At 52.5% G+C, this 14,117-nt stretch overlaps 5 protein-coding genes across 5 annotated transcripts; 2 read left to right on the forward strand and 3 right to left on the reverse strand.

The window, feature by feature from the left end:
- Positions 1-76: 76 nt before the first annotated feature.
- BO94DRAFT_491120 (glycoside hydrolase family 1 protein) lies at positions 77-2,079 on the reverse strand. Its single transcript, XM_025609145.1, has 5 exons — positions 1,737-2,079; positions 1,482-1,673; positions 959-1,431; positions 317-902; positions 77-266 (listed from the first exon to the last, which is right to left on the reverse strand). Exons 1-5 carry the CDS (start codon positions 1,796-1,798, stop codon positions 131-133), a joined length of 1,449 nt encoding a protein of 482 aa, XP_025468041.1. The 5' UTR covers positions 1,799-2,079; the 3' UTR covers positions 77-130.
- A 97-nt stretch (positions 2,080-2,176) lies between these two features.
- BO94DRAFT_491125 (Kelch motif domain protein) lies at positions 2,177-5,034 on the reverse strand. Its single transcript, XM_025609146.1, has 3 exons — positions 4,528-5,034; positions 4,291-4,377; positions 2,177-4,222 (listed from the first exon to the last, which is right to left on the reverse strand). The coding sequence occupies exons 1-3, from the start codon at positions 4,856-4,858 to the stop codon at positions 2,394-2,396; spliced, it is 2,247 nt and encodes a 748-aa protein (XP_025468042.1). The 5' UTR covers positions 4,859-5,034; the 3' UTR covers positions 2,177-2,393.
- A 242-nt stretch (positions 5,035-5,276) lies between these two features.
- BO94DRAFT_534565 (WD-repeat-containing protein Slp1) lies at positions 5,277-7,729 on the forward strand. Its single transcript, XM_025611578.1, has one exon. It carries the CDS (start codon positions 5,472-5,474, stop codon positions 7,476-7,478), a length of 2,007 nt encoding a protein of 668 aa, XP_025468043.1. The 5' UTR covers positions 5,277-5,471; the 3' UTR covers positions 7,479-7,729.
- Positions 7,730-7,831: 102 nt separating this feature from the next.
- Positions 7,832-9,782, reverse strand: BO94DRAFT_464387 (fungal specific transcription factor domain-containing protein; the record flags this gene model as incomplete). Its single annotated transcript, XM_025608060.1, has 3 exons — positions 7,832-8,915; positions 8,967-9,631; positions 9,696-9,782. The coding sequence occupies 3 exons, from the start codon at positions 9,780-9,782 to the stop codon at positions 7,832-7,834; spliced, it is 1,836 nt and encodes a 611-aa protein (XP_025468044.1).
- Positions 9,783-11,513: 1,731 nt separating this feature from the next.
- On the forward strand, positions 11,514-14,115 carry BO94DRAFT_534567 (transcription initiation factor IIA large subunit). The gene is made up of 4 exons (XM_025611579.1): positions 11,514-11,949; positions 12,091-12,192; positions 12,529-13,604; positions 13,664-14,115. Exons 1-4 carry the CDS (start codon positions 11,932-11,934, stop codon positions 13,701-13,703), a joined length of 1,236 nt encoding a protein of 411 aa, XP_025468045.1. The 5' UTR covers positions 11,514-11,931; the 3' UTR covers positions 13,704-14,115.
- Positions 14,116-14,117: the final 2 nt, after the last annotated feature.

Raw genomic sequence — 14,117 nt, forward strand, 5'->3', positions numbered from 1 at the left:
TATTCTTGGAAATATATCTACTTGTATTGTACATGGAAAGCTAGGCTTCCTATGAGACAGCATACCGAATATATGTATCACTTTGAGACTTGGCTAATGAATAGCTATATAGAGTGAAGATACGTCCTGTTCACTTCTCAATATACTGGTTGAATATCGATCCAATCTGCTTCGCGCTGTCCTTGGGAATCCTCTTCTGTCCATTCTCGTAGTCAACGTAGGTCGAGCCAAACCGGGTCTCGTAACCCTCGGCCCATTCGAAGTTGCTGTCCGTGTTAGCAAAATCATACACTCAAGCTGCTGCATGTCTACTTACTCCATCAAGCTCCAAGCCATATAAGCTCGCACGTTAACCCCATCCAGCGTGTACGCGTCAGCCATGGCGCCGATATAATCGCGGAAATACTGCGTCCGGAAATCGTCCTTGAGCAGTTGCTCCAGCGGCAAGTCGTTCTCGCCCTTCAGACTCGTTCCGTTCTCAGTCACGTAGATCTTGGGCTGGTTGTATCTGTCACTGAGCCACTTCAACAACTTCCGGAACCCAAGCGCGTACGGCCGGAGCCAGGTTGATTGTGTCTCTGGGCCGATGAATTCGCCCTGCTTGTTCTGCTGCAGGATCTCCAGATTTCCAGCCATGTCGTTGGGGTCCGCTTCGCCAGTCTTGGCTTTGATATAGTTGCCGCAGTAGTGATTCATACCATAAAAGTCATTGCTTCCGTGGACGAGTGCAATATCCTCCGGAGTCCACTGAGGGAGTCGGTCCCCCAGCTGCTTGACCATGCTGTCCGGGTATTTTCCATGGTAGATTGGGTCTGCAAACCATGAGATGGCAAATTCAATCTTTCGGTCGCAAGCCTCGACATCTGCTGGGTTCTCGGGATCCCAGGGTTCGGCCCAGTCGCCTAGAGATAACAGTTAGATGCAGCCCTCATTAGCAGGCGCCGGGAAAGTGCCATACCATTAAGGGTGATCCCTATCTCACCGCCATCCTTTGCCTTGAATTCCTCACGATAGATCTTCACGGCAGCTCCATGGGCTACAAGGAGACTGTGGCCTACGATCCAGCACTCGCGCGAGCTATCGCCCTGTGCGCTCTTGCTGCGATCACTCGTGCGACCCGGAGCAAACTGACCCACGTTGTACCCAAGTACGCTGCTGCACCACGGCTCATTGAAAGTAATCCAATGCTTTACCTTCGGGCCGAGAGCCTTGAAGATAACACGAGCATAGTTTGCAAAATCGGCAACAAACTCGTCCTTATTCAGAAGACCGCCATAGCGCTTATCCAGCTCATCAGGAAGATCCCAGTGGAAGAGGGTGACGAGAGGCGTGATGCCTGCAGCCAGTAGGTCATCAACAAACTTGACATAATGCTGCAGACCCTTTTCATTGACAGGATCATTCCGACCACCGAGAGGGATGACACGCGACCTGTAACATGGCTTAGTCGGACCCTATTTAATTGACGTGACAATTCCCACCATGAGATAGAGAACCGGTACGCCTTGGCCTTGCACTCTTTTAGCAATGCGATATCTTCAGCTGTACGGTGGTACGAGTCGCAAGCAATGTCGCCGTTGGCTCCCCCTGCGATCTTGCCGGGGATCTTGCAGAACGTGTCCCAAATGGAGGGACCACGGCCATCCTCATGGACCGCGCCTTCGATCTGATAACTGATAATAAAGTAAATTATCATGTTAGTCAAGAACATCGTCCTGCCCGCGAAGGATGGATACCTAGCAGTTGCAAAGCCCCAGAGAAAGTCCGGAGGTAAGGTCGAGGTTGTTGCCGAACCCATCTTTTGATAATTTCCGGATCAAGCAGTTAGGGATGGTACTACAAGGGTGCTTGGATAAAATAATGGAAGATGTGAAGTTCTCATTGCAAGGCTAGATAAGCGGCGAAGTGGAGGTTTATATAGTTCTGTTGACCTCCCGCCAGGTCCCCGCAGCAAACGGTGGCGGGGAAAGCGGGGATGGCGCCACTCCAGTCAATGAACCGAAATCTGTTATCGCCTGGCCCAACCACCCGACTGTTCCACCATCCAAGGCAGAAAGAATGGGGATGCCGAGAGCTGAGGATGGGCAGAGGAAGGATGGGCAGAGGAAGAGAAGCTGGAAGGATGGCGGGGTCCTAACCGGCTAGGCGGGCCGAGCCCCGAAGTAGATTAGGAATAGCGTGGCATTTGGAACATGGATATAATACGAAGTAGTACTCTCAATAACTGCAAATATAAACATGCGCGATGTGCTGAATATCCCTGGTCATAATGACACTTTCATAACTCCTGTCTCATAATGCTCATCCTGACCCATATGTCGGTCCCAATTCACGCCGTGCCGAAAACAAATGCTGTATAGAAATGTCATCAGATATAACTTTTGACAAGCACGTCAGATAATCTCCATGCCGTCAATCTCCTCACCGTCAACATCCTCCATATTGTCAGCCACATTGCCACTCAATGCCATCTGAGAAGGCTTAGCGTCTTTGCTCGATCCAAGTCCATCTCCAAGCGCTCCGACCATCTCCAACTCGGGCCCCGCAATGATGCGACCCTCGGTGTCGACCACCTCGCAGAGTTCGATCAAACTCTGCCGGCTGAGAGACTTGAAGCCATCGGTTCGGACAACACGCCCCCAGTTGCTAAGACAGAACTGGGCTGCACGACGCATCAACCATTCTTCGTTCGTCCGTCCTGCGCGTTCCCATATGATCGCCGCATTCTCCACGTCCAGTTCACGGCTCAGGCGGTTGACACACAGCAAACGCAGCTTGGGCATGTCATACAGGTTTGCCATGACAAGCATCCCGGCAACGTCAATAATGTCGGAGCAGTATTCCGGGTGACCCGCAATGCTGTCCGTATACAGATAGTAGATGAATGCCCGAACAACCGAGTACGGCTCCGGGATATGCATCCTCTTAGAATGATACTCGGCCATCTGCGCGGAATAGAGCCTCTTGAAATGGGGCCACCGCAGTTGTAGGATGATTCGATGCACGTAGATGGGAGGGGAAGTAGCTGCATTGGGAGGTAGAAAAGCTGGCTCTGACTGTGGAGCTGGCACGTCCTCCTCATCATCTGTGTCAATCTGGTCATCTGGATTAGCAGTAATGACAAAGTCAGCGCCGCTACCGGATTCAGGCGGCTGGTCGAACGCAGCGGAGAGGTCAGCTCCTAAACCGGAGAGAGGCGGCATCCCTGCTTGTTCGGAAAGCGACGTCCTGCTTTGACTGGGCGAGAAGGCAGCCATTTCATTGCCCAGCAGGCCGTATCGTTCAAGGTCAATGCACAGCACTTCACTCATGTGGTTCTCATCACTGGCTCCGGGAGTGGTCCCAGTGTCGAGGCTGCAGCCAAGCAACCATGCTTTGGTCCCGCTGGCGTTCACGGTGCAGTAATGCCATCGATAACCTGGTTTGAAGATTTCCTGTCCGTCAGCGAGCCGCTGCCACCGCAAGGAGTCCAGATCCAATGACGACAGGTTGCATTCATAAGTGCGCACGGTCTCGGATGGCGTGATCAGGTCCAGGAGTAACCCGGATGCATAAGCCTGGAAATGAGTACCGGAGAACAGTGCAGGAACGTGAGGGCCAGATTTGAACCGAAGGCAAGAAATGGCGCCGGGGGCGATCGGCTTCCGGCGGTTGGAGCTGCGCACTTGCAGACTCCCTGAATTTGCTGCATAGCTACCGGACCGGCCTGGAAGCTGCTGCGGAGGACTACTAAATATTGCGTCTGGACTATAAGTCATCCTGCTGATGGTCGCTGGGGAATCCACGGTACCTTGCGAAGTTGTCATTCCGAGAGACGGGATGCCTTTCAGATCCAGCCACCAAATGTCCGTTGTACGTTCCATATCAGGATCGAGGCCTCCAAAGATCCAGAGACGACCGCCCCAGACCCAGGCAATGTGGTCGAACCGGGCTGTAAATCTCCACGTCCGAGACCAGGTCCAGGTTTTCAGGTCGAGATACGACAAGTCATCAAGAATGATGTTGTTCTCTCCGGTAACCCCTCCCATGATGAAAAGCTTTTCATCATAGATGACAGCCGCATGGCGAGCCCTTCCTCGTGGAGTCGGTCCATGAATTTCCGGCTGAGTCCAAGTAGAGGTGCTAAGGTCCAAAATAACGATGTCAGATAAATACTCGCGGTGCTCATTTTCTCCACCAAACACAATCAATTTATCGCCTTGATAGAGGGTCGCCGTGTGGCCTGAAAGATGAAAGAGGTTCAATTAGCATGGTTGCATATAGCTATTCATCGATTCGGATAAGACTGACCCATGCGAACTCCGGGGATATCGCCATAGTTATCGACAAGCTCCCATCGAAGCGTATTGAGGTTCAAGCGCAGGACGTGATTGTAGACTAATTCACCAAGTGAACGACATTAGTATCTGTTAGGATATATCTCTCCGTCTGTTCTCCAAATAGACGCAATGCATCGGTTTCAGTCAAGTATCGAAAACAATTGCCTCGGGTGATAAGTAGCAAAGCACGAGAGGTTACATGACGTACCTTCATCGGTATACTGGTCAAAGCCGCCAAAAGCGTAAATCTGGTCATTATTGCAATACGTCACCGAAGCGTTGACAAGGCAGGCGGGCACATGGCCTTGAGCCTTACGGATGCTCGGGCGGTACTCCGCGCTGCCACGGCGACCACCAGTTGGACTAGGGGGCATTAGGAATGCGGACGGCGCTTTCTGAGGAGTGGAGGAAAGGGGTGTCATCGGGTTCGAAGTCCTGGACGACCCGGGCCAAAGCGGTGGGTCGGCGTGGAACGGCGAGATTGAGAAGGACGACGAAGCGTTACTATTCCTGGCGGTAGTGGATGGTTGCCGCGCCATTAGTAGGGCCCGACTCGAGAGGCGGCCCAGGGAAAAGGAGTGGGACGGATGATGAACAGATGGTGCGGTCAAGTCAAGTCAAATCAAGTCAAATCAAAGATCAAATGTCGTGGACAGTAACACTTATCCCTCACATGCTGCTGATGAATGATCTCACCGACCCCTCGGCTTCGGCGGCAAACGAGACGCAAAATGACGAGGCAAAAACCCGGCCATCGCCAAGCCGATCGCCACCAAAAGGGGAAGAGCCGCATGTCAGGTGGCGTCCTAGCCGGAAGGAGCCTAGGGCAGCCGTACCTCCAGTAACCGGCGTTGCCATGGGAGAGCAGAACTATATCCTTTATTTACTCGCTCCTCTCCTCCAGACCCCCCCCCGTCTGTCCTCCTTTTCCTCACACCATCTTGCTCCTTTTTTTTGCGTCTATCTACTATTCGCTGCATACCATATTGCGCGGGATCGGATTCCCTGCCTGCATTCAATACCAGTGTTGCATTCAGGTCTTCCCTGTCCGGAGTTCAAGTCAGTGCAGAACTGCGACTGGCCTCGCAACTGGACTTTGAAGGCACTTTCTCTTGATACCCCCTTATTCGCCAAAAATAATTATATACCAGCATGGCTACCCCAATTGTGTCGACTCCCGTCAAGACCCATCATGGGATCTTCTCCACTAAGACGGCCGGAGGCCGCATGCCTCTCACGCCTTCACCGCGCACCCACGCAGGAAGTGTGACGTCAAACCACTCGTCTCCATTCACACCTCCCTGTGGGGCTCAAGAAACAGGCAAAGAACATGGCAAGTCTGTCTACGGCGGTAACCTCTCTTCATATTTCGCCAAGTCCGTCTCGAGGACAGCCCGCACCTACCGCGAATCCCCTAAGTCCAACATCGCCCGTGCCCGCACTCGCAAGTCACCAAGGCACCTTGAACTGGGCGTATCCGAATGGGCCCTGACTGGTACTGGTCCTTCGTCACAAACTCCATCAAAGGAGCGGCTACGGAAGGAAGTGACTAGGAAGGAAGTGGTTAAGGAGGTGACTAAGAAGGAGGTGCCCCGCAAAGAAGCACCCAGGAAGGAGGTGGCTCGGAAAGAGGTGACCCGGAAAGAGGTGCCTAGGAAAGAGGTTTCTAGGAAAGAGGCGCCCAGAAAAGAGATCTCTACTCGTACTACGAGGTCAGGAAAGACAACCGTTCGCATTCCACACACCGCGGGTGACAGATTCATTCCGAACCGTACCGCCAGCGAGGGTCTTGTGACAGCAGGCACAGCCAAGCCAGAGGAAAGCCAACGACCGAAGACCAGCAGCAATGACGGGTCCTCCGTCCTGGCGAGTGCTGCCAGTGCTTTTGACATTGGTGGCCGCGGAACCGAGGAAGACATCACTGCAGCTCTCGAAAGCCTTGGGCTCGATGATGGCGAGACAACAACATCATACACCAAGCCAGCACCGGATGCTGTAGCGTATGAGTCGTCGCTGGCTGATGCTTGTGGCGTCAACCTAAACACTCGCATTCTCGCCTTCAAGCCTCCACCTCCGGAGTCGTCTAAGCCGATCGACCTGCGTGCCCAGTATAACCGCCCTCTGAAGTCTGCCAAGTCTCAGTCCGCTCAGTTCCGCAGAAGAGTCCAGACAGCTCCAGAGCGTGTTCTTGATGCTCCCGGACTTGTCGATGATTACTACCTCAATCTGTTGGATTGGAGCTCTGGTAACCAGGTTGCCATTGGTTTGGAGCGCAATGTTTACGTCTGGTCGGCTGAATCGGGATCGGTCAGCTGCTTGTTGGAGACCTCACCCGACACATACGTGAGCAGTGTAAAGTGGAGTGGTGATGGCGCTTATGTTGGCGTTGGTTTGGGAACCGGTGAGGTTCAAATCTGGGATGTCGAGGAGGGAACCAAGCTTCGTAGTATGTTTGGTCACGACTCGCGGGTGGGTGTCATGGGCTGGTCCAAGCACACTCTGTCCACTGGCGCCCGCAGCGGTCTGGTGTTCAACCACGACGTTCGCATCGCACAGCACAAGACTGCCGAGTTGGTCTCGCACACCTCTGAAGTCTGTGGCCTGGAGTGGAGGCCTGACGGCGCCCAGCTCGCTACCGGTGGTAACGACAACCTGGTCAACATTTGGGATGCCCGGTCCCTCAGCACCCCCAAGTTCACCAAGACCAACCACCGCGCCGCTGTCAAGGCTCTCAGTTGGTGCCCCTGGCAACTGAACCTGCTTGCCACTGGTGGAGGTTCATACGATCGTCACATCCATTTCTGGAACACCACTACCGGTGCTCGTACAAACAGCATCGACACCGGCTCCCAGGTCACCAGCTTGAGGTGGAGCAACCACTACCGCGAAATTGTCAGCTCGAGTGGTTTCCCCGATAACTCTCTGAGCATCTGGAGCTACCCCACTCTGGTCCGAAACGTCGAGATTCCGGCCCATGAGACTCGTGTTCTGCACAGCTGCCTCAGTCCAGATGGCCAGCTCCTGGCCACTGCAGCCGCTGATGAGAGCTTGAAGTTCTGGAAGATCTTTGAGCGCAAACCCGGAACAAGCGCCTCCGCCTCCCGGGAGGGTGGTGTTGGCAGCAAGGCTGAAATGACCAAGTCTATGACCATTCGGTAGATTGGTCGGTCGCCTTCAATCTCTCTTCGCATTCTGTTACTTTCTTTTTGATGGTCATATTTTGGGTTCGATATCGTGGACCGAAATTGTCTAGATATCTTTGGTTTTATCGGTGTTCGGTACATTGGGGAAAGGTTCGGGTTATGGAGTGGAAGGGGAGTTCATTGGTAACCGGCGTCTGTATCTAGGTTCAACCGTATAATAGCTGCTCTTGTATAGAAAGTCGCATACTGTGTAATCACGGCTTGTTTCACTCTTTGTAGACCTGACTCCTGGGCTCTGCGGTAGGGTATCGAACTGGGCAACCAGGAACTTGGAAAGCCAGGCTATGAAGCTCTCCACGGTCACCTCTCTCAATAGAAGTTTGTCTGGAGAGGCAGATCGGAGTCATTTAATAGCAGATCCCATTGCAATCCATCCATTTCCGGCGCTACATCGAAGAGATCAGACCACAGCTGACCCCAACTTTCATTTCCAGCTTCGCTCCACATGGCGCCCTCATTAGCGCCAGCCATATTGTCCATGGAAGAAACTTGTCCGTCGGCTGCCATAATCCCGTCCCTAAGTCCTACATCAGACAGCTGCGACTGCAATTGAGCGCTCGTTCTGATCTCGGGAGGCACAGTAACGGTATCGGCAGTCGGAGGTGTTCTTGAATGTTGTCGATGTGAGCCCTGAAGGATCGATAGCAGTGTCTGCATGTTCTTCTGAATGGCTTCCACAAGAGCAGGGGACTCATTCTGCGAATTTTCAAGTAAGTGGATAATATCTAAAACTTCCTGCTTGCGGGTGTCGGCTCCTGGGGAAGTTGGGTTCATGGATACGTCAGTGGCTAGGATCATCGCGGCGAAGAAAACGTGGTTCATGACTAGGCCATAATCAGAAGGGTTGGAGCCGGCGAGGGAACCGGCCTTTTCTAAGGAACGGCGGAGGTCGAGGACGGTTTGGGCGGAGCGAATGCACGTTAAGCGGGAGTAGGCGTACTTTGGGTTTGTTATGCCTTCGCGGTGATAGGGGCGATGGAGGCGGCAGAGGCGGACGTGGAAGCTTAGATGGCCCATGGTTCGTTGCCAGGAGAGGTAGGGTCGCTCTTGGAATATTTCCTGGCTGTGGTCGGTGTCGATCTGGAAGAAGGCTGGTGTGGATCTCAGGAAGGTATGGAACTTTCGGTCTATGTCGAGGATTGTTTCGTAGTCGGGTTGCTCGGACTCGAGGAGCGTGGGGCCTATTATGTCAATAACTTCACGACACAGTTCTGCGTAGTGTAGTCTGAAAATGAAGATAGACATCGATGTTGGGACCGATGGGGGTAAGCCGTATTCTGGCCCCGTACTTGTTATGAGGTCGTCTTCGATGTTGATTGGATGGTTTACTTTCATGTGCTTTGGGTGTATGAGGTATGAGCCCTCGTGTGGGCTTTGCGAGAACGCTGTTATCCTGTGGCTTTTAGTTCATCTGGCTCACATGAGATAGAAGGGCATATGTTACCAATCAGTCGAGACCAAGTGCCACCATATTCGTCTCTGGACTTCGACCTCGATCACATCGTAACCGGAGCGTTGTCTTTCTTCTTGGTTCTTGGCTGTGTCTAGACGGTGAATTTGCATCGTTCGAGCCATGCAGATTGCGCTGACTCTGAGTGTTTGGACTTTGTTGGAATACCAGTCCGCATGTGATAGGACACGGGATAAGGTGCTGATGGCTTCAAGAGCTACCGTTGACGGAGGCACGGGTTGGATGGGATTATCGATGATAGCAATCGCTAGGCGTGTGTATGTTGCGAACGCTGCCTTGGCCTCTGCTTGGGTAGCGTTCAGCACCTGCAGAAATTCAGGCGTCGCAAGCAAAGCAGCACCGGAAAATATGCTAAACAGCAGCGACATGACGGTAGAGCTCGGCTCCTCGCCCTTGAGCATGTTTTGATAGGTTTTATCTATTAAGATTCTGGTCGAGGGAATATGGAGAACCCAATATGTTCGCTGAATGGTCATGACGAACTGATCCAATAGCTGTCGAGCTTGATCCCATGGGGTGAGACATCGGGAGACAAAATTCATGTCTCGCAGACAGTCATCAAGGCTAGAAATGCGTCCTTGTGCTGTGCGTGATAATATTGCGAACGGAGTACCACACTCACTACTGGAGCCTTGCACCTAGGACATGCTTTAGATCCCGAGTAAGAAAAACCATAGAAAACTGGTATAGCGTATCACATACCCCTCTTGTGATCAAGCACTGGGTTGAGGGTTTGCTTTCTCCAGGGCCAGAAATAGTACCAGGTGGATCTGGGACTAAGTTGGTCATCAACGAGGTGGTCTCGGATGCTTTTGACCGAGCAGAACAGACTGGGTGTAACTCACCCCGGGCAGCTTGGGGGTTTTCAAAGACAGCTTCTTCCAACTTGTGAATCCGGCTTAAAATATCATTTGGATCGCTTTATAAATGTGTCAGCGAGTTATCGTAATGACATACATAATGGGAGCGACTCACAAGGAGGTTGTAGTTCGGCTATGCATTGATGGAATGGTTGTTGCTGGCTGCGGTATAGAGTCTTGTGGTGTGGAGACCGTGACAGCAGTGGGCTGACTGCTAGACAAAGCTTCTCCCCGCAGTTCGTCCGGAGAGTCTGATGGACCGGAGTATACGCAAGGTACTTTCCTCAGCACACAATTCGCACAGGGCTGGGTACGATCACAACGCAGCTTCTTCGCTCGACAAAGGCGACATGAGAGAGGCGGTCGAGACCATCGCTGCACCATTGTCTCCGGGACGGTGTCATGTTTCCGTTTCATATCTTATCGGCAGTAGCGTAAGGTTAACGCGATAGATCTAGATGGATGGAGAACAACAGGAAGTGGAGAAGACGACGGTCAAAAGTCAAGGTTCGGCTGCGAATCTCCACCCGCGCCTTGCCGAGATCGGTAAGCTCCGTGCACGAGGGAGAGCCCTAATTGCTTACCTGGTGCCAGGGTGATCTACATTGGCATTTGGTAGCTTCATTCACATCTAGGAAGCATCAGACGGATAGAGTTCTTTGTATGCACTCACTTTCGTTGTCCAAGTCATGCATTGAGCTATCTTGTTCGGGATGCTACCACTCGAGCCTCGCATAAGAAAATCAATAGTAGCAAGACAGCATATGGTAACTACGATACTGCTACCAGGCCTTTGTTGCCATTAGAAATTCATGCTATAGGTTTCAGCCAACATACTATATCCGACGTTGAGCTTTCCAGCTTACAATCGACTCTGAAGCAGCAGCGGCACCTAGTAGAAGCGTGCGTCTTCAGTATCTTCAATCACGCTCAATGCTGGAACCATTCTGCTTGACGGGAAAATCTTTGCATTGGTAAATCGGATGAAATCATGACGTTGGTCTGTCACTGCTGATGTATTGAATCTTCGAGCTCCCACGTAGTCAGAAAGAGCATTCGAGTTTGCCAAAGGAAGATCAAGATAGGCCGGGTGGTATTAAATGCTCGCTGGCTCGTTTCGACCTCTAGAATGGTACCAACCGATCCCAAGAAGAAGCACACCTCACTTTCGGACACATCCTTGTTTCTTATGGGAGGGTCCTAGCTCATAGTTATAAGTAGAGTTCGTCCTCCTATAGACACTCCAATCGTAAGTGGGAGGTTTCTTAAAACTAACCCTCTGGCTGTTAGCAGACCAGGCCAAGTTGAGAATAACTAATCATAGACAGCTGCGCGGAGGGGATTGGAGAGTTGAGCTCAAACCATCCTTTGTCTCTGTCTAGGTCGGGTGATGATGAGAGTGATTGGAAAGAGGTTTGTATGAGATGAGCAAAGCCTGATACCATTGACTCACCAGAGAACTAGGTGACAAGGCAGATTGTGTTTTTTTCTCGACCATCGACAAAGCAAGTGGCGAGACCAAGTCACTACTAGTTAGTAGGTAGTCACGCCGGGGCAGATCCCCCGGACCTCCCACTAGGGACTAGCGGTGGTGGTGACTAAGCAGGCGGGAGGGAGGCGGATTTCGCCCGCAACGAGCGACTTTCACCTCAACCACATCCCTCCGGCACGCCTACCTTGCTTTGTCCCTACCTGCCGGCATTTCGTCCGATTTCTACAGCTTGTCGCGTCCCAAAGGCCACAATATTGGATCTTGAAGTAAGAGAGGTCATCTACAGAAGCAGTGCAAGTCCGAGGGTGGTCAGAAGTAGTTGGTTGGAGAGAAAGAGACTCGACTGTCGCATTCATTCGCCCGTGGCAAGCGACCGCTGCGACGGCGAGGCTTTACCTGTGATAAGCCCGGCAACTCATCCACGTCGTGCTCGTGCGTGTTGATAGGCCTCCGTGGTTGGCTTTTTTCCTTCGTTAGAGAACAGAGCAACAGAGCAAATTTATTGTCCCCGCCTTCTTATCAATTTCTCTTTACCTGGTTTGACGAGCTTCCTCTCTGGAGTATTGTCACAGTCCCGGCTGCAATCATGTCGAACCAGCAGGTGGTGAGTGCTATCTTAAACAGCTCTCCCTTACTAGAGTTGGGGACTTCTCTGAGCCTAGGCTGTGGCTCTATACCTGCCCTTGAAGCTCCTCTTCTCCAGCCCATCCTTATGAGGACGTTTGGCTCATACCAGGTATCCTAGGGCACGGTGTTCGATCGGGTCATCCAGGAGGTTTGTGATGGCTCCCAGGTGGACTTTGAGGAAAGTGGAGTGGATCAGCAAACATTGTTAGACCTGCGCCGGGTAAGTAGTAACATCCAACTTTCTCCAACTTTCTTTCTTTGTGGTGAGCAGACGAGGTCGTGCACTTGGGGGGCCCCCAGGGGGGAGCCCCAAGCGGGGTCCGAGAGGTGCGGGAGGCGCGGCTTCTGGGGGCATCGCCTGCTTATGAGTCTCTTTTTATACCACGCCGCCTTTACCCGCCCTAGTCGGCTTCTGCCAAGCCTCCTCGACATCGTCATTCGCTGCCCGTTTCCCCTTCACTTCGCGACTCTGTCAATTTATCGACCCTTTTGCCTGCCTCTCTTTCTACCTTCGTCGGCTTGATTATTGAACTGTCATATACTGACTTTCCCTCAGAGCTGGCAGAAAAAGCTTTCCTCCTTGGGCGTTGCTCACTTCCCCTGGGACCCCCCGCCGCCGCAACCCGCTCCTCCTCAGACTCAGAACATTCTTCCTCCTACGGCGACGGTCCCCTCCAATGCTCCCCGGCCTGGACCGCCCCATCAACCACAGCACCATGTTCCCCCGCCACCTCATCAACCTCTCCCGCAGTCCGTCCCCGGTACGGTACCCCCGCTGCAGGCTCCCGCCCCCATTGGGCCCCCTCCTCATGCCATGGGTCAGCCACCGCACATCAAAACCGAGCCTGGTATCAATGGCCAGCCTGGGATGATCCCCATGAACAACATGATGATGTCGAACTCCCCGAACCCTCAGTCAGCCCAGGAACGGGCTGCCAACATGCTTCGACAGCGGTATGGCGCTGCTGCCGCTAATTCAGTCAGCCAGATGCAAGCACAATCACAAGCACAGGCAGCCATGGGCATGCCGGGTCAGCCGCGTCCCCCACACCTTCAGCATATTCCAAATGGCCAGGCCCCACAAATCAAGCAAGAACCGGGTTACCCACCTGTGTCCCAGCCCCCCGTCGGGAATGCACAAACAGATGGTGCTGGTGATGACGCCCTGTCCACATGGAAGGCTGAGGTTGCACGGAGGCGGGAAGCTGCTGAACGCCAGGGGGGAGAAGGTGACCGTATCCTCCGCGAACACCTCAAGCAACGCATGCTCCAGTTAGAGGGCGGCGGTCTCATGCTGCCTCTCAAGGAGCACCAATCCTCATCAATTCCATCACAATTGCTGGCAAACCAATCAGACTCAAGTAACAACAAGGAGCCGGTGGTATACGATCAGCCACCTAGAATTACCGGTGCTCAATATGATGGCCCTGGAGGCGACGATGAAAGGGACGAAGACGACGAGGACGCCATCAACTCCGATCTCGACGACCCTGATGACCTTGTTGCGGATGATCACGATGCGGAAGACGCTGTGGGTCAGGTTATGCTTTGTACCTATGACAAGGTGCAACGCGTGAAGAACAAGTGGAAGTGCACGCTCAAAGATGGTATCCTAACCACCGGTGGCAAGGAGTGAGTCCAACATTCCCAATCCTTTCAGATTTGGCCTGAAACATCTAACGAGGTATCAGATACGTCTTCCACAAAGGTCAAGGAGAGTTTGAGTGGTGAACGTCCGCCTCACACTCCGAACGATTTCCCATGCCCTGTATTTTCTTTCCGCTTCTTCTTCTTCTCCCTCTTCCCATCTTCCCTATGTTCTCCTTTTGAACCCCAACTGTAAAAACTCCAAATATGTCTCGGATTCCATGAGCAACGATTACAATCCCAACCCAAATCTGATTCCTTCAGACATCTCGACAGTCGGTGCAAGCGGAGATATACCTCAAATGATTTTTCACGAAAACAAACACACTGGGATTTCTTGTTTTCGTCTTGTGTCTCCTTCGATAACTCCATTTCAGACGCCTTTTTCCCACATTGGATGTATGTGGCGCTTATGCAGGTGGACGGCGGTTTCTTCCAGTTAGCTAGCTGTACTAGAGTAACATATTCGAATGAAACAGATAGTCTTTATCCTTTGTC

Source organism: Aspergillus sclerotioniger, assembly GCF_003184525.1.
Source record: "Aspergillus sclerotioniger CBS 115572 chromosome Unknown BO94scaffold_12, whole genome shotgun sequence".
In the NCBI taxonomy this organism is placed as follows: Eukaryota; Fungi; Ascomycota; class Eurotiomycetes; order Eurotiales; family Aspergillaceae; genus Aspergillus; species Aspergillus sclerotioniger.